Consider the following 26,348-nt stretch of genomic DNA (forward strand, 5'->3'; position numbering starts at 1 on the left):
GACTTCAATAACAAAGAACGCTTTCTTGCAGGACTCCCAGAGTTCATAAGGGACATTTGGATTCATCTTCAATGCCTCTTCCTTAATTTTACCCTAGACATGCTCAATAATGTTCATACCTGGTGACTGGGCAGGCCAATCCTGGAGCACCTTGCCCCTCTTTGCTTTCAGGAACTTTGATGTGGAGGCTGAAGTATGAGAAGGAGCGCTAAATCCTGCTGAAGAATTTGCCATCTCCTGTGGTTTGTAATGTAATGGGCAGCACAAACGTCTTAGAACCTCAGACTGTTGAAGTTGCCATCCACTGCAGATCTCTTGCACGTTTGCATACTTAATGTAAACCCAAACCATGACTTATTACTCTTGACTGATTTCTCTGAGAATCATGGGTCCATATGGGTTGTAATAGAGAGGACTTCTGCAGTATTTGTGATGATTGGGGTGCAGTTCAACAGATGATTCGTCTGAAAAATCTACCTTCCGCCACTTTTCAAAATGACCTACTAGAAGTCAAGTTATTGTTTGTTGCCTTTACAACTGGGATCGACAGCAAGATGTTTGTCAGGTAGTGACATTATATTCATGTAAAATATGAAAATGAACATGTTACTAGTTTTAAAAGGATCAATCTATCCATCTTTACTAGTTTTAAAAGGATCAATCTATCCATCTATCTATCCATCTATCTATCTATCTATCTATCTATCTATCTATCTATCTATCTATCTATCTATCTATCTATCTATCTATCTATCTATCTATATATATATATATATATATATATATATATATATATATATATATATATATATATATATATATATATATATATATATATATACACAGAGAGAGAGAGAGAGAGAGAGAGAGAAAGAGAGAGAGAAAGAGAGAGAGAAAGAGAGAGAGAGAAAGAAAGAGAAAGCTCTCTGTCCTTATCATTTATGGTTATATAGTTTTGTTAATCTTTTTTTTTAATTAACTTGTTTATTGTGACAACATATATGTGTGATATAACTAGATAATATATGTATGTGTGTGTGTTTGTTCATTACTTATATTTGTTTTATCTAAATGAATGTTCTGTGTTTTGTTATTGCTTTGGCAACATTGTGATTTGTTTTACAGTCATGCCGATAAACTCTTTGAATTTGAAAGGGAGAGAAGGGGGGCTAACATGTTCATTTTCAAATTTTACATAAAATGTAATGTCCAAATACACTAACAGTAGCCAATAATTAAAAAAAAAACATTAATTTCATTTTGTAGATTTTCAAACATTTGTAATTGTATCCACTGCTGTAATGTGCTGCCAAGACTTCTCCCAAAAAAACAACAACTTTTAAATTAACATGTTAAATAAACATCTGTGTTGTGTTCCTGTGAATCAATATTACTTGAGAGGCCAAACAATTTTTATTTTAGAAAATTACATTAAAGCATCTTTCTGTAAGTTAATATAAAATATAAAATGTATTTCTAGGGAATTCATCATACTTTTAACTTTTAAATTTATTGACAAATTGGATAAAAGACAAATTAAAATGTATAATTTGAAAGACATTACTAGTCTAGGACTTCAATATTTAAAATAAAACTCAATATACTTCAATAATACTTCAATACTTAATTTAAAATAAGGTTCCCAATTTTAATTCAAAACATGAACAGTTCTTTTCTTTTTTTTCAACAAGACATTGAACAACATACTGTGATTGGTTCGAATGCACAAAATAATAAATAGATAAACAGTTTGCATAAAAAGGAAATCCGTCAAAATGCCTCCTATGACTATAGCAGTGCAAGACAAAGAAACATACGCCCTCTGTAAGTGTCTCTGATGTACAAAGTTGCCCCAAAATAAGCTAACTATTCCAGCGGAGCATGTGCACGTGATGTCACTGCTGATGCTCTGAAACAGGGAGTTTACAGACTACATTTCCAAGAATGCTTCATTTCGAAGACGACTGCAGTTTAACCGCATCTAAAATGTCCATATAAAGCATTTGTCCTATGAGATGAACTTGAGCTTGAAGAGCACGGTTTGGGGAGTGGTGACATCAGCCACAGCCAGCTCTTGACCATCCACCAGTCCAAGTTCTGCAAGCATAACCATCATCAATACAATTACATTACGCATACAGTACTGATTTAAACTATTTATTATTTAATTTTATACATTTCTCAACCAACCATGACTCACATACAAAACACTAAGAATAAAATACATTAAAATAAAATGTAATAAATATTAATAACATTAAAATAAATAAACCTTCCAAGATTAAATTTTTATTGGCTTTTCTTTAAGAACTTAATCATCATGGAGAGGAATACAGAAAGGTTAGGAACCGAGTTGCTAAATCAGAGGTTATTTTTAAATCACTTGTCAAGGGTTGGTTTGTATTACACAGGTTATAGGTGTGACATAGTGCATCATCATACTTCTTTATGACATATTATATTGTATTGCTTGTGTTGCATTGAAAGATTTTACTCTAAAAAATTGATATCTTTTTATATTTTATTTGTCTTTTATTATCAAATTTGTGGTAGAGTGATAAAACAGAGTAAGCACTAGTGTTGCCTATAGGCCAGTGGTTCCCAACGTGGGGGTCGTGGGACGATGACGGGGTCACTTGATAATTTCATAAGGTCATAAAAAAATTTATTAAACTATTAAAATGAACTCATTTTGTCCATAACCCACAGAAGACACAAATAGTAGATTTTACTAGTAAAAGACAACAACATGCAAATGAAAAGCCATCAGATTTTCTTTTTTTTTTTTTATAGGATTGTGTGTTTGCGTTAAATTAACAACACCAATAGCAGATTGAGTTTAGAGTAGCAGGTTAAACTTTCTGACACCTTTATGGCAATCAAATACATTCAAAATAAATACAGGCTACAACTGAACATTGACCGATCTCTGATTAGCTCCAAAATTAAACCAAAAATAGACTGTGTCCAGCAGTCTCTTTAGCTGAGGTTAATATTAAATTAAACAAAATAATAAGTGATTATAAAAATGACATAGCTGTAAGACTTTTGCACTTCGTGTTGTCAATATGCTTATGTTTATAAATTGTTGGTGTGCAACTTTTGTATATTTATAAGCCCCTCAGAGTAATTTGGGGGTTGCAAGTCACTGGAATTGTTATTTTAGAGGTCGCAAGCTGAAAAGTTTGGGAACTTCTGGCCTAGGCCACAGTGCTCCAGCACCAGAAGGCTACATTTCATTCATTTCAGGTGGTTTTGAGTTATCATTGGGCTGGAAAAATTACCTTGACCTGGTAACCCTGATAATCACACTTTTATGAGGTTCAGGGGCTCTGCAGATTTCTATGGTAACAAATTGACAGGACTTTCTTTGATTTTTGCAAAATAATAACTAACAAAGCTCATGTAATCTACATAAAGTCAATTACAGTTTAATTAAGAATATCTGGAATGTTTATTTTAGATTGTTAAAATATCTCTACTTTAAAATTTATTTTACAAGTTTGGGGTCTAATTCCGCCAAAGCTGTTTGGCATTTGCCTGCCAACATCCATTATATAACAAGATGGCACATGAGAGACTTGATTTTATTCATGAAAGAAAAAAAAAGTAAAGTCTTTAAAATTATTAATATCTAATTATTTCCATAAAAGAAACAGTGTATAATGCATAGAGTGATATGAAATATTCACTTTACAAATGTAAATGGCATACTTAGAATTTTGGTATGATTGGACTATTTTTGATTGGCCATTTGGCAACAAATTAGCTTTATCTACTTACTTTACTGTTTATTTGTTAAGGGATCAATTTAGCCATTTCAAGTTATACAATCACAGTAACCTATAAAATGAGGAATTTGTTTATTAACCAGGAAAGAACTTTAATTCACCTTTCAGTGTTTTGCTCAGATTAGGTCGTGTTCTTTCTTCAATAGATGCTACAGTCTGAAAGTAAAACCAAAGAGATTCAAATGCAGTCAAACTCTTGAAACTCAGTAATCAAATCATGTTAGAAAAGCTTTTGACCTGTAAATACAGAGTTTTGTTTTTTCCATCCAAAGTTGTAGTGATTGCAGGAGACTTCATTTGGCTAGGAGGGGAAAACAGTGTTAATATAAACGAAAATACAAAAAAAAATTTTTGTATGACTGACATTTACAATATTTTATTATTAATCTAAAAAACAAGGAGCATTACGTGCAAAATAATTAATACTGAGGCAGATTCCTGCTGTATACTGCACTTTGCTTAATAGAGGAGAAAGACATTATGCTTTTATTTAGATTTTGTTGTTGCTTCTTTATAGTGTACTAGTAATTTAATGGCAAGTGTATTTTATACTGCATTTCAGACTAAATCTATACAACGTTGAGTATGAAGTTTACACCTCCAACTTAAAATAAAAACATTAGGATAGAATTGGCAACATGGTGAAAATTCATTGACATGATTTTTACTTTCATTTTTCCCCCATATGCAGTATAAATTAGCAAAATGCATTAAATATACAGTAATTGTTGTTACAATAAAAAAATGCTTGGATTTATAGACATATAGTCAGCCATCAAGCGATAATGTCTGAAACTGGGTAATGTTATATTTGACATTAGATGGTTTACAAGATTTGAATAACAAATGACAAATCAACAGATTTTGGGAGAGCCTTCGACATCATTTTGCCAGAACTACATAATCGCCAGATGTTTTCACTGGGTCAAGGCACCATCTTGTGGATTAATTGACTAGAATGCAGGTTGGAATTGGGACAACTTAACTCACATTTACAGTTGCATTTCTGCATTTTGCAGACACTTGTTTCCAAAAAAGCTTTCAATTCATTTAAGGTAGTCCTTTTTATGCTTTCCCACAGCCTTGTTGTTGCTAGTGCCATGCTCGATTAATTGAGCTTCATATATGATAATATGGGGTGATCATACACACAAAACACACCAGCTTTAATTTGTTATTATTTTAATTTACTTTATAAGCATAAAATAATATGAGAAAAATTTGTCAAGAGTTTGAATGAGTAAGCAATAGTGTAATATCAATTATATTAATTTAATTAACAGAGAAAATATATTAATTACATAGTAATATTTTAACATAATTAATTATAACATGACATAATTATTTTTTAAAATGTGATAACTTATTTGTAGGTCTAAAACTTATACAATTACTATTTTTTAATTCAGATTTTCAGTGTATTTATCTGTTAATATATAATATATTAAAGTGGATTAATATTATATATTTTAGTTTATTAAAAATATGGTATAATATAGTATATTACAAATATTTTAAGTTCACAGTTTTACAGTATTACTATTTTATACACTTTATGCATTGGTACACATATTGTAGGACAATGATAAAGAAATAAGAGATTTCAATGCAAATAACTGTAAAGCATTTAATTCAGTGAGTGTCTCACAGAGAGGCGTTCTCAGTCAGGTAGTCCAGAACCTCCTGTAGTTTAGCTGACGGTGTGAACTGCATGTCCTGTGGCACCTGACTGCATGCAGAACAGTTCTCCTTCAAATAAAACATGGACAACATTTCAGGTGTATCCACATTCAAACATTTATAGCATTTAGCATATGCTGTTCAAGTTACTAACCTTTCTTTCTGCTTCAAAGGTGTATGTGTACAGCCCGTCGACATCATTAAACACCAGGTAGTTGTTCAAGGGAACATAAGCGCTGTTCGGGAACAGAATAAATATGTCAATAAATGCTGAATTCAAAGCTCTTTTTAAAGAACTATATTATAACTTACCTTGTGGCAATTTTGAAAACCTCTGTGGCGCAAGCAGCTGAAACATGCAGGAAAAAAAGCAAATAGTATTTACAGTTATCGCTCAACTTACTGAAAAAATGCACAATAAAACCGGAGATTATTTGTAATGTCAGAATACCAGCAATGACAGCATTTGTAGAAGCCACAGCAGGAATTATTCGCTTCACAACCCCTGAAAAACAGGATGTGATTTTACATCAACAAGTACAATTGTGTGAACTTGATTTAGACTTTTTGGAAAAAGACTGAACCTGAACATTATATTGCCAAACCAAATAGCATTTATTGTTTGATAAAGTGGACAGAATTGGAAAGACCTCATTTCTTATCAAAATTAACAGAAACACTTCTTGTCTAGCTTGTGATTATTGGTTGGGAGGTGTACTGTATAATATCTAGTAAAGTTCTTTGAGCATTAAAGGTTCAAGAAACCAGAGTACTTTTTTGAGATTTTAACAGATTTGTGTGTTGAGCATCAGTTAGGACAATGTTAGCACCTGTCAGCTTTAATTGTGGTAAAAACTGGACAATTTTGAGCTATTATCAGCTAATTTCATCTTCCGGGTTTAAAATTATTTTTGGGGCGGGATCAAATACAGGGCTGTCAGGGCCGATACAGCAAAGCTGTTTGTGTGCAGCAAGCATTTTTGTCGGGAGAGCAGTACGAGTATGGCGGAGAATGGCGAACATTGTCCTTTATCAGTGGAGTTCGTTCACATTTAGACACATCGCCGTGCTGCTGTGTTCACCTAAATCCTTCAGATTACCAGCAGGGCTAATGGCTGAAATAGGCAGGGCAAGAGAGTCTGCATACAGACCCAGAGATTGAGGGAGAAGTCCTCATATTGTTTAAATGAACACGATTATCTTCATAATGGTATAAATTGTGGTTGTGTATATGAAATTACAAATGTAACAGGGCATTAAATTACTGTTTATTTCTTTGCATTTTAACTTTGTAAACTATAAAATCATGCATCTTCTCACGGTTTGTGTCTCATTTTGTGAGCTAACTGACAACAGTTGTTCGCTCCCCTACTTTTCCCCTGCTCTGTTAGCCACGCCCACTCCTGCCTCTGATCGCGAAGCTCCACGCCCATTCTGTGGTAGACCTGACTTAACTGAAATAACACAAACTGAAAGACTGATCCTGGACTAATCATTTAAGAAACCATATTGAAATTAAATAACTAAAAAAAAGTCAGCCCCCAAGCCCCCAGCCTTGTCTCAAAAAAGACAAGAAAGAAAAATTGATAAACAAAAAAAGGCAAATGTTATTTTCAGACATAAACCGTCTCAAAGAAATAATCAAAGCTGGTTCTGTGTTTTGATCATCTTTTGCAAAAGCAAATTAAAATAAATTATTATTGAAGCTGTATTCAATATGTCTTGTATTGTATGTCTAAATTTTGAGAATTATGATTGAGTTTGAGTATAGTTTATGTTGTAATAATTATTCTGTTTTTTCTCTCTCTCTCATTACTGTACTGTGAATAACTGCTGAGTTGACATTATTGTTTAGTTATTTTATTTTCTGTACTGTGTAGTAATATAATTGTGTCATGTGACATACTGAAAATTCAAATGAACTCTAGACCGACCTGAATATTGTCATCCTGATAAAGGCAAGTTTGCCGAAATGGGTAGGTGAACGAGTCATGTTGTTTTTTTAAAAAAAATAATTTTGAGTGCCTTTGACACATATATTTTTTAAACTCTTTATGAATCCCTTATCCAATAAACAGCAATATACCGATTACCACTGAAACACTTTTTGTTTGATCATGGATTCTACATTCAAAATACTTTGGAAATTAAGGCCCTGTTTATATGTTGTGTGACCAGTTATTTAACTTTTACATTTATAAATACGTTTTTATTGCACTTAAAGTGAATTATTTCAACAATTCATTCAATTCAATTCAAATGATTTTAATATAATTTTTTGAAAAAAATTTCTCATTTTAAAAGAAAATGTCAGATGGCATCTGGGGGATTTTGCATCTGAACTCTTCAAATACAGTTTATTAAACATAATTTATTAGGCCATTTAGGCCTTAAATTAAGGGGTAGGGGTGTCCTAATTCTCTTTAGCTTGAAGGTGTAGGGCTAAGGGGAAGGGGTAGATAGCCCTTCGAAAGGAGATTTTTCAGGACCACACTCGAAACCTAGGGGTACGAAAATTTCCCAGAATACACCAGCCACAACAGCAGGATAGCTAGACCCGGACGTAAGGAGATACGCAAATTTATTTATTTTTTTTCATTATTATGAATTTTTACAACAAACAAGCACATCTTTTAATATATTCATAACCGCGTTCATGTTTTACAGTCATGCTTTAAAAAAATACTAAAATAAAACCAGCTAAATTTCACTATATATAATCCATAATCATACCTCCTGTATAGCAGTCCCACAACATTCTGACACTCGATGATACACGAATACCATTTCAGAAGAGTCTATTGGTTGCGCATGAGCTTTTTACGGTGTCTGCTATAATGTTATTGTTTTTTTTGTGTTTATATTGATGAATATGGCCACAGTGTAAATGCGCAGTACAGTTACGATCTTATTGCCACATTAGATAGTTATGATATCATAATATAAGCCTTCAGTGATCTCCTGAAGATAAATACCAAAAACTACAGCAACTGGAATAACTACAGCAGTCACGATCATCGATCTCATAAGAAGCAAGAGATATGATGACGTGTGCAGGTGCTGTAACACTGTCCCAATTCTTAGGGCTAACTTTTCGCCTTCCCCTTCACACTTGGTTTTAAAGGCCAAGGGGAAGGGGTACACAAATAGAACTGTGATAGGACCTAAATGTCCCTCGAAAACCCTGATAAATGAACTCCATTTATCATAAGTGTCCTGCACCCACTAGTTATATTTTAACTTTATGTATAATGTCTATGTGAACCATAGTGGCCAATCACACAGAATGCATTTTTTGCGCTGAGGGTTGCATCTTTAGAATAGTTTACTAACGGTCGCGAGCGTTTTGCACACTGCTAATGCGCCCTGTGCGCCTTGCATTTTTGCCGTTAGGTGCTGTGCACTTGCAGTTGAAAAAGTCAACTCCGAGGGAAAAAAAGTGTGCTACATCACTCGCGTCTTTTTCATTCTACAATTAAATAAAAGCAGAGGCAGGGTTTCTGTTGAGGTGACAGCAGTGCTTTTGTTGTCAAGATGACTACGGAAACTTTTGGAGAAAGAGGAAAGACTAGCGGTTGCTGTTTTGAGTTATCCGGAGCTGTATGACTTAACAAATATTATATATACAAATAAAATGTATTATTTAATATTAAAATGATACCAATATCAACAGCAACACTCTCGCACAATACACAGCTGATTCAGTTGTTGCCTAGCAAAAAGCGCTTCTTTTTTCTCGTCAACAAAGAAGAAAATATCATGTTTTAGCACGGAAAAACATGTTCATTGTGATCAGCCCCTAAGACCTGTATCAAAATCGTTCATTATGAATATGTGCACAATTACAGCCCTAAAGTCAATAAAAGAGATGCTTTTAAAAATCCCTGATGAAGATCCATTGAACAGGGCATCTCACTCACCCTGGGTGAGTCTGTAAGTGACCCCAGTGATGTTGAACTCAGCCGCTCTCTCCAAAGATTTCTGATACACCCACTGGATGTGCTTTGGGTCATCTCCATCTAGAACCACACCATCTGAAGAACAAAAAAGCCATATCTGAAATACAGTAGATTACCTGCTAGCAATACAACCAAAAATTCCAATCAATCAGCTCATATTGTACCTCCAAAGGGCTTTTCTTTGGGCCACAGCAGCATGCGTACATATTCAACACAATGTTCGGGTAACCGTGGCATAGACGCTATAGTGCACATCGGGAAGTTGATCTGTGTAGGGCGCAGAAATGAGCATGACAAAAAAGCTTTGAAACTTCAACTTAACACAAAAAATCCCAAAATGCACCTGTGGGGGGTAGAGCTCCAGAGTGCAATCAATGCAGGCTGTCATTCCTGGAAGAATGACCCGGGCATTGCCCTTGAAGCCCTCTGTGCCACCATCTATTAGTGGAATAATAGAGCTGGGGTCCAGGACTCCATCTTCATAAATCAGCAGGGAGAGCTGACAAAGGTAAATGCATAGACTATATGTACTTCTCAATGAATAGAAACACTTTACTTAATTAATGAATGAATGGATTTTAGATCTAAACATATCTATTAATAGATTCTTGGATGTTTATGAGACATACAAGCATGCCGTTCATCCATCTTCTGGCGATAACAGAGTCCAGGCCACAGACGACTATGTGGAATTCTATGCAAAAACAGTTAAATTACAAAGATTTAAGAATATAATACTGCCTAAAAAGCATCATACTATTAATAACAATAACAGAACAATAGTATCATATATTTATGATTTTAGGACATTATTTCTGTACACAAAAATAATGAAAACAAAATGTGTAACAGTTAGATTACGCCTGTAAAATGTCTCATCCAAGTCCTGGATTTTCTTAAAATGTCTGCATTATGTATTAAGGGAAATGACAATATTTTGACAGTACAAATCTGAGTAAAACAGTATAAATACAACAGTATAAATCAGTATAAAAACTACAAGTTCAGAAGTTTGGGCTCAGTAAGATTTTTTAAATTTCACTTCTGTTGCATTTATTTGATGAACAATAGCGTAAATCAGTATTATTGCCAAGTATTATTCCAATTTATACTCAATATTTTAGAATTAAAAAAAAGCATACTTTCACACTATTGAAAAAGCAGATTAATTAGCATCATTACTACACGCTTCAGTTTTACATTTGTGTTACATCTTTTATATTGTATATATGCTGCTTGTTACTAAAGATGCTTGTTAATATCAGTTGAAAAGAGTGAATTATATTTTATTAGTGTTGATCAAACATTAATTAATTTAAAATAACGGTACTGTTTTGACATAATATTTGTGTGTATTGTAAATATTTATTTATTATGTATATGTAATACGCACATGCATGCATGGATATATTTGATAAAATATTTATATTTAGATATAAATTTTATATGTTAACTACCGGTCAATATATATATATATATATATATATATATATATATATATATATATATATATATTTTTTTTATGTTTTTAATTTTTTTAAGAAAATGATTATGTTCATCAAGGCGGCATTTATTTAATGTAAATAAAAAAAGTTAAATTGTTAAACATTTATTAACATTTTAAATAACTGCTTTCTTATTGTATGTAGTTTCAAATGAAATTATTATTTCATTCATTATTTTTTTATTACAATTACCATTAATAATAATAATAATAACAACAACAACATTAATTAATTAATCTTAGAGTGATTTCTGAAGGATTATGTGACTGAAGACTAGAGTAATGAAGCTGAAATCTTATCTTTAAAATCACTGGAATAAATGATTAAATGATAAACTACTTTTGAACAGTAGTGCAATAACATTTTACAATTTGTATTGTATTTCTGATTAAATAAATGAATCATTGGTGAGCAAGATAGGCTTATTTTAAAACATTTAAAAAATGTACTGACCCCAAACTTTCGACCGGTAGTGTATATAGCACAAATTATATATAAATTTAAATATGTAATAAAAAAATGTTTGTATTGTTTTAATTTTATGTATGTGTATATCATATATACACAGGGCTTGACTTTAACTTTTTTTGATCACCAGCCATTGTGGCTAGTAGTTTTCCACCGTTACTAGCCACTCGCCATTTTCACTAGCCACAATTTCAAGTTTGCTGATGGGAAAATATATTTTACATGCATAAATTTGACTTTGGCATGGGTTGCGGCATGCTAAAATTACTTCTTGTTCATTGAACTGTTTTTTGTTTATGAGCTTACTCAATGAGCATTAGCAAATGGGTTATTTAGTTATTATGGATTATGGGTTATTACTTTCATAAAAAGTTGAGCATTGCAATTAGTTTTCTTTCACAGGACTTTTCAGGGCTCAACACAATAATGGTTTGCCTTTTTTTTCGACTGGCCACTCCAAACTAATTATTTCCTTGCCACAAATTTTAAATAATGTGTCAAAACAAGCAAAATACTGCTGGATCCATACACTTTTTGTTCAACAAAACAGCTGACATTTAAAATACATATATTTATTTATATTCATTCATTCATTAATTTATTCATTCATTCATTTTCTTGTCAGCTTAATCCCTTTATTAATCCGGGGTCACCACAGCTGAATGAACCGCCAACTTATCCAGCAAGTTTTTTTTACGCAGCGGATGCCCTTCCAGCCGCAACCCATCTCTGGGAAACATCCACACACACGCTCATACATTACGGACAATTTAGCCTACCCAATTCACCTGTACCGCATGTCTTTGGACTGTGGGGGAAACCGGAGCACACGGAGGAAACCCACGCGAATATGTATATATACACTCACGCATTTAAAACTATGCACAGTGGTCTGTTCTGGCTTAAAATCCCAGATCACCAGTTAACTGTGCATACAACAACATATTTAAGCAATATTATTGTAAAGGATGATTATTAAACTATATTAACAAAAATAACAGCAAGCAAAAAAAACATCAAATCAAATCATCTGTGCGCGCGACACTAAAGCCCTCGTCAGTGAGTGAGGAAAGCCTGTCTCACTGTGTGCGTGATCCTCTAATTTGTTATTTATCTGCTTTTCTTTGCTCGCGCGAAAAACTGTTTTTGTCATTCGTGCTGCTTCTGGATTCTAAGATCACATTTGTACGCATATAGACAAACGGTCATAAACTAACAGTCTAACCTAGTGACGACGAGCCAGCACTGGCAATTTAAAAAGGAGTTTCAGCCAGCCAAAGTGGCTGGTGAGAGTGGCTGTCTAACTCACCACAACCGAAATCTACCTGCATTTGGCGGGTTGGCAGGTGTTAATGTAAAGCCCTGTATATACATAATAATTATATATAATACACTGACATATATTACGTCTAAACAATATTTTTAATGTGATTAATCTTTGCCCAGCATTGTATTTTATGTTTTATTATTATTATTTTAGGATGAATAGAAATCCCAGAAAAAAGCATACCTTTAATAAAAGAAACTGTTTGTAAAATTATACACATATTTAATAGATTTATTGATTATTAAATGCATCCTTTATTGCAAAAATATTGGAAGTTTCTTGCAAATAAAATATAATCGTCTTACTGCCCTCTAACTTTTTGAACACAGAAAAAAAGTACAGTGGCATTTCAAACTTCCCACAAACAAAATGAAAATTTAATTTTGAAACAAAAGACAAAACTAAGTTAATACACTTTGAAGGATACGGGACAACACTGCATCCTGGGACCCTGTCGTTTACGAAGTCTGCTGCAACCTCTGCCTTTGGTCGGCCCACATCTTTTGGCCTAGAGAAACAAGAGCAGGCTGTTTAGATGATTAAAATCAGAACGACAAAGGGTTCAAAAAGACAGCTGTCCGCAGACTAACCTGAAGAGGAACTGTCTGTTGAGGTTAGAAACGTCAATGGTGTCCATGTCCACTACATGAATATGTCGAAAACCCGACAAAGCCTGATTGATGACATTGTAGCGATATAAAAAAAAAAACACACATTTAGCCACTTTGAGGATCGATTGTGTCGAATATATTGCATTGTTATTCTAGCACAAGATCAAACAGGAAAACAACATTACCAGATCTTTGAGCAGCTCACATCCAAGTCCACCGGCTCCAATAACCAGAATCTTGCATGTGTCCAATAAAAACTGGAGAGACTGGAAGATGATGTGCGCAATTTATAAAGAAAAAGGAGAGAAAGAGAGCAGAGCAATATTAAGATTACCACAAATGGACTGATATTGTGATAATGATATTGTTCTCAAACTATGAAATATCTTTTAGATTTTTTGTCTTATTTTAATGTTAGTTGTGCTTTATATGAAATCATTCATCTGAAGAATGTAATTTATGCATTTTATTCGCCACCATAATATCATAATAGTAATTTAACCACTGTGAAAACATATCTTGCGAATGCAAAACATACACTGCATTGATAAGGCAGTTATTATGAACCTATAATAGGGCTGTGCGATTTGGGGAAAATATCTAATTGCGTTTTTTTAACAGATATTGTGATTTCCATTTGATTTGCGATTTAATTTTGTAGTCAAGCTTCAGCTCAACAATCTGTATTGTAGCTTCTATCTGCTAAAATGCAGCGAGTGGAACTGAAAAGATATCACCTTACATTAGCAAACAACTCTAAAATTGAAATTTTCTAGTAACTAGATTGAGTGTCACTGGCAATATAATTGGTTAACTTTTTAGCAAAACACTCCTCATATAGGCGCCTGTTGGGCTTTTTTAGGTGCTGAATGTTGTATTTCCTCATGCTGTGGCAACAGTTCTGTGACAGCTCTCTTACAAATGACCTGATGTAGTTAGGTGTATGTGACTTTAAAACCAAAATATTCCCATATTTTTTTTTTTTTATATTAGTCTATTGATGCTTCTGAAGCAGCAGATGTCATCATCCCACTTGTTTGCGCTTTCCTGTTTGTTTGTTTTTTTAATTGCGAGCGTTCTGAGTTTTTCGGAAAAATAAAAATACAAATTTTCTCGTTAACTCACAGTTCATTAAGGAATGTTAACAAGCTTAACTTTGAATTTTACATTGTATCTGTAAATAATAAGTTAATATAAATAAATGCTGTAAAAATTCTAAAATGCTGTAGCAACATTTGTGTATTTCAGAGAAATAACTGAAGGTTTTTACTTTTTTTTTTTGCATTATGGAGCTTTTTATGATTATAATTCAACCACTGAAGACAAATGAAATATTTTAACAATGTTTTTGATTCATTTTTTGGACATTTTGTGACTGACTATAGAGGATGAAAGAGCTCTCAGATTTCATTTAAAATATCTCAATTTGTGTTCTAAAACAAAAATACCATTAAAAATATTAAATCTGAAGATTTCTTTCAATCCTTGTTTAGGTGACTCTCTATTAAAATAATTGTTCACCCAAAACTAAAAGTTGTCATCATTTACTCACCCTTTACTGGCCCAAACCTTTCTTTTATTTGTTCAACATAAATAAATATATATATATATATATTATATATATATATATATATATATATATATAATATATATATATATATATATATATATATATATATATATATATATATATATATATATATAAAGCGGGAAACCTTTCAAAATACTATCTGAAAAACTATCGACTTCAATATTATTGGTTTTTCCTGCTATGGAAGTCAATGGTTACGGTTTTTCACATTCTTCAAAATAGCTTCTTTAGCAGTCAAAAGAAAAAATAAACTCATAAAGGTTTGGGAGAGCAAATAGGAATATATTAATGCTGTACTGGTAATGACAACCGTCTGTCCTTTTTTTAAGGGTTTAAATTGTGCAGTGACCATTTAGCATCAGTCAATTTATTTACAACAAAACAAAAAAAAACATGTTCCTTTGTAAGACTTCTCTTCATTCAAGGACATGAAGAATACACCTGATGTAAACTTCCCAAGCTGGATGAATGAGGATGAACTTTGGATGTAATGTTGGATGCGATTTGTTTGGTTTATTATTTGGTTAAATCTGCACAGAGTGTGGCATTTCTGTGTAGTAGTTATGCATAAGACATTAGCTTGTGTGAGATTTTTAAAGGGATAGTTTAGAAATTGCTGTTAAATAACAATTTAAAAAGGCTGCAGACTTTTTTTTAGTTCTTCAGTAGAAAATTAATTCAGCAAATCAGCATCTTCTGACAATACAGAGGTGAACAATCTTTTTTTATTAAGTGAAGTAATATAGTAAAGTGAAATAAGCAGTTACGTTCAAGAAACGTTACTGAAACCTTAAATAAATTCAAAAATAATACACAGAATTAATCATTTAACTTCATAAATATTAATTTAGTTTCGACTATTTTTGTTTTTGTTTTTTGGAGCATCACCTATCCCTTTTAAGCAGTCATATTATAATCTACGTACACACAGAAAAAAAAACTAGGGATGTCCAGATCCGATCACACAGTTTCAGACTTGATCAAAATTGGACGTTACCTCCCGATCAGGACTAACACAGAAACAGCAACGCGTGTGGCATGACATCCCTTTGTTGCGGAGACGATATTAGTTAAATGCTGGCAAAGTAGAACAGAAGCAGCTTGAAGTGGAACGCGCGAGTATGTCTGTGATCTGGAGGTATAATAAAAGTTGATGATGACAACATTGCCATGGCTAGGCATGGGATGGGAACTGTTTTCAAGGTATACCGCAGTTTGGTAAAAAAAATTTTTTTTTTTAATTTTCTGTAATAACCTTCCTAATGTATATGTAAGATTTTCTATTTACATTTTTTAACAACAGCATCACCAGCAGAAAAGATGCATCACAAACAGAAATCTGTGTTTTTGAAGCTAATGAAGACAGCAGAAGTCAACAATTCATTAGAATTTTTTTAGCCTGATACGTTTATTGCTCCAAAATATTTAAATGTTTCTCAAAATAAAATATATTGTGTTAAGGGGGGGGCTTTTGTTTTTAACACAGACATTTAAAAAGAATATTTTTGCCTTGATCATAAGTTGATCATAAGCAGTGATCATAATACCGTGATATTTTTATCCAAGGTTATCGTATCGAAAAAATTTTATATCGGCTCAAAACATATGTAAACTTGGGATTGCATGCCAGGTATTTTAAGTGGAGGTGCTATTTGTTTTTATATTAGATTTTTTAGATTTACTGTTGCACAAAAGTCCAAAAGTGGAGAATTTATGTTATTTATTACTTGATTGTACAAGGTACCTTACAGAAGTGCTGTTTGTTAACAGAGTTGTTGAATGTTAAAATAAGGTGAATTAAATAAAAAAAGGAACATCCTGGATCTGTTTCTTCGCTATTCTTTATTCTTTTTTATGTATTATAGAAGTATTGGATCGGGTTTCAGTATCAGTAGATACTCAAAGTTAAATGACTCGGACTCGAGGTCAAAACACCTGATCATGACATCCCCAAAAAAACATTATTAAATTTTCTGATAACATACAGTTTAACTTATCTTTAAGGAGATAATATAAGTTTAATGATGAGCATGCACATTTTAAAACAAATGTGGCATGTAGACTATACTATACCTTTTTTTACACTAGATATGTGAGCCTAGTTCACACAAACACTATTAGGTTGCACTTGTCCATTTGTGGAAATAGCCAAAAATACACTGTACGAGTCAAAATTGTCAAAAATCATTGGAATATTAAGTGAAGATAATCTTCCAAGATATATAGACCAATTTAACGTGGTCATGTCATTGGCCCATGAACATTTCCTGCTTGTTATCAAATTATTTCATTACTGTGAGGCAATTTAACCATAACATAATGTTAAAACAGTTATCATAACAATATTTATCACTATATATCTTTTTTTGAATTCTCTGAAGTTAATGAAATAAAACTGTAAACCAGGATATATGTTGGGACCATTTTTTTTTGTTTACATTACTCAAATTGGTCTATAAAACTCAATTTTCAAAAATTGACCCTTGGGACTAGTTTTGTGTTCCAGGGTCACATATATTTTGGCACAATAGTGTGCATTAATATTCATCATACCTCAGTGCTGGCTTCAAAATCCGGATGAGTGAAGGGTCCCGTTCTCTCTAGGAACTTTCTGACATGATCCCATCGTCCCTGCCACTCACTCCGATCTCCACTTCCTCCATCCACAACCATTCTGTGGGGAAACAAAATATACATAATTAATTATATAATACACTCGTTATTGGATTATAGATTTATTTTTGTCAAAATTAACAACACATTCACACATAACAATATCAAAACATTATACATAAAACAATTAAGCTAAGGTTTTGTGGAACTAAAGTTAAAATGTATAAATAACACCAATGTGTCTTTTTTATTAAATATTATGAAAGAACATTATGGCATGTGTGCAAACAGCAGTGCTAGGAGGTTTCGCAAGCTTTCAGTCGTATTAATTTATCTAAGTTATATTGCGGAGAGCTGTTCAAAATTATGACTGTACAATAGATGTAAAATCAATATATAAAGTTATTGTTAAGAATTAGCACCTCCCAAAGCAAACCTGCTGGCTGCCACATCTAAATTCTTATCGTTCATTTCACTAACTTCTCATTCAGCTCCTCTATTCTCCTTCTTTTCTTCTCCCTAAAAAGAGAGAATAAAAGAAGGTTCAATCATGCTCTGCTACCCGCAAAATAACGTTCTTGCGTCCTGTTGGTTGAACTACAAGCACTGTTACGAGGGATTTATGAGGAGCTTTGGATAAAAAAAATCACTTACGGTTCCTCTCCTTCCGCCATATTGTCATAAACGCTCAAATTGAAATGCGCAATCTTATGACACAGAAAACTGCTATCCAGCTGACGCACTACGACTTTTCATAATAAAAGTCACGAGCTGCCGCTGTTTTGACGGAGTTATATTTCGTATGAAATCAGTTAAAGTGTTACAAAAACATTTCTGTTGGTTTAATCTATTTTTTAAATTGCCAAGACAGGAGTTTATATCTGTATTTTGTTTTTAGCTGAGACAGTCGTTTCAGAATTTAATTAATTTCAGTGAATTCATTAGACATCATAATGTCTATAAATGTCTAACATTCTGCAACAATTCTACAAATCTCTTATTTTTCTAAGAGGATCCCACATTTTCTTTTATTCTTCATATCTAATAAATGTTATATATATATATATATATATATATATATATATATATATATATATATATATATATATATATATATATATATAAACATAGAACATATAACAAGGCCTGCGGGCTCCCCACCAGTGCCGATATACAGCCATATTGCACTGCTACTCGTGTGATATTGCTCATATATACAACAGTTCTGTCTGGTTCTCGAATCTGATTGGCTGATAGCTGTGATATATTTGAGTAATATCAGCACCCGTACAGCCTCTTAACCCTTTGGCTGCATCCGAAACTACTCAGTAGGTACTGAATTTAAACGTACTACTCCATCATTAGAAATATAAAGTATGAATGTGAAAAGTATGTATTCAGACTTACTACATCCGCCATTTTGACATAGTCACGTGACGTACCTGCGTCATTTGCGCCGCTTTACTCCCATTCATGAATTTGCTCGCGGGGCATCATGGGATAGCACAGCATGCATGGGATGCGCACTCCAGAATCTCGCCGGGTACATCCGGGTACTTCTCGCATACTGTTTTTTTAATTGAATTCGGACATACTACTCGGCTCGCATACTGATTTTAGCATCAGTGAACCATTAGCAAAATTATGATTTCAGATGTAATGTAAAAAACGAAGAAAACAAAAGACATTCAAAAATATTTTTTCTATAGAAACCACATTTACAGTTTTTCTTAGTGGCTTTGGTGCATTTCTTACAACACTATTTAGATTTGCACAACAGGTCATGCATTTCTCAAAACAGTTAGTCATTTGTGCACATCATAGTAGCAGTTTCTCATTCCTTTCAACAAATTGCAAATTCTGAATCAATTGCTTTCATACAACTCTCTGCTATTTATAACATTATCATCTGCTTATGTCAGGTCAGTCAAAATGAACTAAACTTGTAAATGCTGAATAGTCATTTCATATAAAACTAACAGTCCTCATTTCATTACTTGAGTCATTACATACAAAAATGTTGAACTTGATGTCAAAATCGGTCAAGCAAACTTAAAAAAACAATTAAGATTAAATCTTTATTTTCCTGAAAATGTCATTAAAATTAAACAATTTGATGAATGATTTACAGACCTGTGTATGTTGTAGGTTCAGGTCCAATATGTACTGCAATATTGTTTACAGTTGTGCACAACTCTACCCAAAGGGAGTTTATGTTTGTTGTATATAAGGGTGTGTTTATTCTTTTGCACAATGCTGTGAATAAATTAGAACTGCAACGAGCAAATGCAGTAAACATGTGAAACATACATATTCAGTGTCTTGTACTCAGATACCTCACTAAAAGCAGTGATGTCTAACTTTACTGTAGTTTTCAAATGGCTGTGCAAATAGTATACAGTGCTGTCTTGAGCATTTTCAGTAAATGTGTCACCAAAATCTGACTTTTTTGCATTGAAAAAATTTAGAGAGTAAACTATCATAATGAAAACATGACAAAGCCATTTGACTATCTTGTTCAAAAACAATGGTGTCAGGACTTTTTATCTTGATGACACTGACACTTTAAAATCAGTAAATCTTTTTACATATGGGTAAATAACAGAGGTGGGCCGGGTTGAGGGAGGCCTATGCCCCAGTGTTTAGCAACACCCCTAATGCCTAGTTCACACTAGAGGATTTTAAGCCTGATTTGAGCCCGATTTGGAAGTTAACGAGCTCGCCGACAGATCGGGCTGTGATCGGGAAGAAATCTGCGGGTGCTCGGCGCTCGCCGCTCTTTATGTGTGAACTACTGAGCAACGCATCAACGAGGCTCGCTGACGCGTCGCCGACAATCCAACATTCAGCATGCTAAATATTCCAGAGCAGTCGGCCGACTCAACCCCACGTGTGGTCAGATGTAGTGACGAGCTACAGCCAATGAGAGAGCATATCAGCATGAGCTGAATGGCTGTGTGTTCAGGAGCTCAGCAGAAACATCTGTGATTGGTCAGAATGGGCATCAGTGCACTCGCTTCATTCTGCGTTAGCACAGACATGAGAGTAGGCTATATTAACAGTGGAACTAGAATTCTGTAACTATTAGAATTACCATACTGCTCATTCTGATCGTTCTCATATGAAACGCCATATTGTCACAACATATTTACATTCAAAGCTAATATTGAGATATTAAAATTAAGCTTTGAATGTCTGGCATCATATTTAATGACACCATTACCCTAAAAATATAATATTTTTTTGGTAATACAGCCTATAAATATGTAGTTAAGATACTAAAACACTTAAAGGTCTTGGCTTTCATTTTCACTTTCAAACAGGAGCTATTTCACAGCACATAATATGCTGTTTTGAAAGATATCTAAAGTAAATTGATATTTTTGCCATCAGAAAGTTTTGTTTATGTTAGCAGGAAGTTGCCAGGCAAGAAAATGCACACATATTTAAAGTCACAGTGAAAAGTATCAGACATGCATGCAGTCATTTTGACCAATATGGTAATTTAAGGCAGAAATGCTCAGTTCTTTACTGTTTTGTAATAAAAAAAAAATAACAATGTCAGAAAGAAATACACTGATAGTTAGAAAACGGCAGGGTGTTATAAATATGTTAGTTTTATTTCAAAGAGTTATAAAATTACAAAAATTAAAAACTCTCTGTGTATCTATCCACTCAAACCTTGCAGATGAGTAATTAATCCGCTCATAAATCAGCTGATTTGACGATGTTTTTAAATGCTTTCTCCAAAGCTTGAAAAGCTGTCAGTGATGTCATCAGCACACAAGCAGCCAATAGTGTTCAGCTTTTTTCTGACGACTCCTCCCTCAAATTTTCATTGGCTTTGGTTTGGTAGCTTGAATGAGCTGATGGGGAATGAGTTGTTGTCAGATCATGTAGTGTGTGACCCCCCTCTTATGGATCGTTCATGGAGTGTTGCGTAGTGTGAACACCACAGAGATCAAAACACACAAATCAAGTCATGTAGTGTAAACAGCACTAGGCTTAAGGGAACGGTGAAGATATACTGGAAGCTTAGCAAACAGGTAGAACTACTTGAACAGACTGAACAGTGGAGTTATTTCCAAAGAAATGTATTAGGATTAATTAGAGACCTAATATCTTTCCATTAGGCAGATTGGCATGGAGCATGTGGAGAAGCAGGGAAACAAACGTCAGTGATAATGACCATAGATACACTATGGCATACGGACCCTGAGCGTGCGTCAATAGCACCACATTTGTTCAGTTCTTCCAGGACAAATGTCATTCAACCACACTTAGTCAAGACTAAAGCCAATGTGAAGATACGGGACTTTCGCATTGTTCGGGTGTAGTAAGCAAACAAAGAATAAAAAGCACAAAGGTATCACATTTCATAGGTAAGATTTTATTTTATTTTTTTTGTATGTTACGAACTTTTGTGGTAACATATTAATGATGATACAGTCACTTACTGCATTTACCATAAGGCCAAGTAGTTGCAACTTGCAGTTAATACCAGGCTTATGCTAGTTTTGTTAAATAAAATGAGCAATTCAAGCAGGAGGGGTTGGTAATTATAGATAGATGTCTGTAATGGACACACAACGGGCAGATGAGGGAGACTCAAAAGTGCAATGGTAAGAATTTATCTGTTGAACACAAGAACATTTGTTTATTGCTGGAGACCAGACAGCAAGCAAGAGCTCAGTTAGTCTTGTTTTTGACTTTTGCAGATTAGACTAGGTCATGTGGAGAAACAGGGTAACACACCTCAGCAATGACAAGTGCATTGCTATAAATTAGGTACAGCCCTAAATTGTTTAATTGAAATAAATTTACATCATAAAACACTTAAAAACTATATTTTAAAATTTTTACAGTGATAGTGGGATATTTGCTTTAGACAGACGGATGAACGGACGGACAGACGGACAGATAGACAGACAGACAGACAGCTAGATATAGATAGATAGATAGATAGATAGATAGATAGATAGATAGATAGATAGATAGATAGATAGATAGATAGATAGATAGATAGATAGATAGATAGATAGATAGCCTTAAACAAGCAGGTAGAGCTCTATAAATGTTGTCTTTGTCTTTACAGAGTAGAGTGGAGAAACTAAGGAATCACACATCTCAGCAATGATTAAAAAAACTGATGGTCAGGTATCACCTAATGATGACAGATGTTCAAGAGGTAGGAGGTGTTAGTGGGCTTGAGCTGGGCTCAGACTACATAACAATGGAGAACAATTGATTATTGCTGGAGATCAGCCAGCAAGTTGCTCAATCTTGCTTTTGTCTTTTTCAGATTAGACTGGGGCATGTGGAGAAAGCTGCTTGTTGTGGTGATGTATCGTTGACATATGAAATACTGTTTGCGGGTCACATTTGAATAGAGAATATATTTGTTTTTGACCACTTTTTAGTAATAGCATATATTAAAGTGAATTTTATATACAATCATGGTTTACACAACAGTTTCTGGACTTGCTGCATCACAAAGACCAAAATTGTAAGAATTTATAATAATTAACCATTTACTGGCCATCTGATATTAGACATGGACAGGGATGGACAAAAATACATTGAAATGTATTTTAAAATAAAATACCAAATACCTCAATTTTACATGTATCAATATAAACTACAAAATACAGCAGCCACAGATGTATCAAAATAAATACTGTTTTTTATATTTTGAAAATACTACAAAATATATTTAAAAGGGAGTAGGATATTTCTTCGCAAACCTTCTATCAATAGCCCTATGGTATCAATCCCTTTACCATCAAACGGACTTAGTGAAGTAAATAATGATTGACAGCAACAAATTTTCTCTGAGCAGGTTTAAGTCAGCTTTTCTGTCAACTCATTCTACTCTACTAAACATAAAAAATGTAACTTATATTTCTTTTTGATTTTAGTATAATTTATTATTATTTATTTTTACAAATTTTATACAGACACTATTGTCTTGTATATGATCCTTTTAATCACTGTAAAAATTATTCAATGCAGATAATGACTTGGAAAATAGTACTATATTTCTTGATTGTGAGAATTTCCACCATCTCCAAGTCATATTTAAAAAAAATGCATTTGAAATCTAAATTCTCAATGTAAAATCACGATTTATGAGAACTACTAAACATTGTTATAACAATGTAATTACATTGCTATTACATAGTAATTATAATGCTCCAACAATGTAATTAGTGTTATTACATAGTAACTATAATGCCATAACAATGCAATTACAGTGTTATTACATAGTAAATATAATGTTATGATAATTTAATTACAGTGTTTATACATTGTAATGATTAGGTTATAACAATGTATTTACAGTGTTATTGCATAAGTAGTTATAATGTTATAACAACGTGATTACAGTGTTTTTACAATATTATAACAATGAAATTACAGTGTTATTACATAGTAATTGTAATGCTACAACAATGTATATACAATGTTATAACAGTTGTGGCGAGTTCACCGATGCAACGTCACCATGGTCCCGGATCCACACCAATTCCCTCATCATCAACCCCAATCAAACACAGCTGAGACCCATCATAAGACACGGATATAAGCTGCGACCAAGCCAGAGACTGTGAGCTTTATTTTTCTTAAATGACTCCTTGGCTGATATCGGTGTCTCTTTTCTCCCACAGCGGACTCAAGCAGCTGACCATCTCCACTCTCTCTCCTACCTGCACGGCCTCACTCTTTACCCCAGAACCCCTACAGTCTTCCCAGCCAGAAGACCGAGCGATCGCTCCGCCATACACTCTCATCACAATTGTAAATAAAACACCCTCCGGGTCAAAGGGTGAAAATATACCGCTGTTTGCGTGTGTTCTCTCTATCTCGCCACACAATGTATATACAGCGTTATTACATCGTAAAAATAAAGTTATAACAATGTAATTAAAGTTTTATTACATCGCAGTTGTAATGTTATAACAATGAGTTTACAGTGTTATTACATAGTAATACGTAGTAATATTATAAACTGTTTTGTTTTGTGTGCTTTACTTGTATTTTTGTAGTTTTTCGTGCTGGATGTACACACTCTCATTACTTACGACAGACACATACTTCAGGAAATTGGCTCCCTCATTGCACATCAAAGACTGGAATTTGAGTTCTTCAATGATGCTCTGCTTACAACACAGCAACAGACCCCTTTGTATGGGTCACACAACCGAAGTGACAAAGGAAACGCAGCTGGAAATAGGGTAGAGAGCCGCCGTCCTCGACAGACTAAGATGACGTGGATTTCGACCTCCGCTCCCCACCATTCTGCTTGCTAACGTTCAGTCACTGGACAACAAACTTTGGTAGCTTCCGCCTATAAATCCAGAAATGATGAGGAACAAAACAAGCAAGTTACAACCTCAGAAAAACCATCAAAGCATCAAAACGTCAATACAGAGACAAGGTAGAGGGTCAATTTAATACCAATAACGCAATGAGCATGTGGCAGGGACTTAATTATATCACTTAATTATATCACGGATTTTAAAAGTAACAAACCCATCATGTTCTCAGCCCACTCCTGTACTCCCTGTATACACATGACTATACAGCCAAACACAGCTCCAACGTCATCGTTAAATTTGCTGATGACACAACGAGGTGTGCCTAATCACCGATAATGATGAGACAGCCTACAGAGAGGAGATGCACACTCTGACGGAGTGGTGTGAGAAAAACCACCTCTTACTCAACATCAGCAAAACCAAGGAGCTGGTGGTGGATTTCAAGAGAGAGAATAGAGAACACCCCCCTATCACCATCAACAGGACACCAGTGGAAAGAGTCAGCACTTTTAAGCTTCAAGGGAGCTTCCCTCCCTCCAGGACATTTACACCAGGTGGTGCATTTGCACTGTGTGTATTTTGTACTGTCTGGAGCCAGCACCTAAGCTTTACACTCATCATAGCACATGTGCTGCCGATGATGTGACAATAAAAGTGATTTGATTTGATAACAATGTAATTACAGTGTTACTATGTCATACTCTGTAATAACATTGTAACATTATAACGTAATACTTACTATTTAATAACACTGTATATACATTGTTATAACATAACAATTAGTTACATTACAGTATTATTACATAGTAATTATAATGTTATAACAATGTTTATACAGTATTATTACATAGTAAATGTAAAGTTATAACAATTTAATTACATTGTTATTACACAGTAATCATAATGTTATAACAGTGTAGTGTTATTACAATATTAAAATTATGTAATTACAGTGTAAATACATAGTAAGTGCAATGTTATAACAAAGTAATTACAGTGTCATTACATTATAGTTACTATGTAAAAACATTGTAACATTATAACGTAATACTTTGTAATGACACTGTATATACATCGTTATAACATTATAATTACAGTTACTTTAAATTACAATGTAACACAATGCAATTACATTGTTATTACATTATGGTTACTATGTAAGAACATTGTAACATTATAACGTTATACTTTGAAATGAAACTGTATAAACATTGTTATAACATTATAATTACAGTTACTTTACATTACATTACAGTGTTATTACATAGCAATGCATATACACTGTTATTAAGTAGTAATTATAGTGTTATAAAATGTATATACAATATTTTTACATAGTAAGAATAAAGTTCTAACTATGTAATTAAAGTGTGCTTACATAGTATAAAAGATTATTTTTGTAATTACAGCACAATGTTAAAAATTGTTATTATATATTACATATGTACTGTATATTTTTATGTATATAACTGTAGTTTACAAAT

General features: G+C 33.4%; 2 protein-coding genes across 3 annotated transcripts in view; both read right to left on the minus strand.

The window, feature by feature from the left end:
* qrich1 (glutamine-rich 1) overlaps window positions 1-26,348 on the minus strand; it is an 821,757-nt gene that overhangs the window by 569,389 nt on the left and 226,020 nt on the right. The window lies entirely within an intron of this gene.
* On the minus strand, window positions 1,624-18,247 carry uba3 (ubiquitin-like modifier activating enzyme 3). Of its 2 annotated transcripts, NM_213467.1 has the most exon segments (18): window positions 1,624-2,097; window positions 3,893-3,947; window positions 4,029-4,092; window positions 5,440-5,540; window positions 5,626-5,707; window positions 5,784-5,820; window positions 5,923-5,976; window positions 9,392-9,505; window positions 9,595-9,697; window positions 9,774-9,929; window positions 10,060-10,124; window positions 10,292-10,335; window positions 13,158-13,238; window positions 13,321-13,403; window positions 13,527-13,607; window positions 17,486-17,606; window positions 18,026-18,064; window positions 18,200-18,247. In NM_213467.1, coding segments are annotated over 18 exon segments (1,389 nt in total). In that variant the 5' UTR covers window positions 18,220-18,247; the 3' UTR covers window positions 1,624-2,008.

Source organism: Danio rerio, chromosome 11, assembly GCF_052040795.2.
Source record: "Danio rerio strain M-AB ecotype USA chromosome 11, GRCz13ab, whole genome shotgun sequence".
Lineage (NCBI taxonomy): Eukaryota > Metazoa > Chordata > Actinopteri > Cypriniformes > Danionidae > Danio > Danio rerio.

What these genes read in the sequence shown, in the direction of transcription:
- uba3 (XM_087272133.1), bottom strand. Translation starts at nt 18,219, where the DNA reads ATGGCGGAAGGAGAGGAACC. An exon ending in TACAAATGCTGTCATTGCTG is followed by an intron (nt 5,821 to 5,922) that starts GTATTCTGACAT and finishes TGCATGTTTCAG; the next exon opens with CTGCTTGCGCCACAGAGGTT. An exon ending in CTGACTGAGAACGCCTCTCT is followed by an intron (nt 4,093 to 5,439) that starts GTGAGACACTCA and finishes TTCCCCTCCTAG; the next exon opens with CCAAATGAAGTCTCCTGCAA.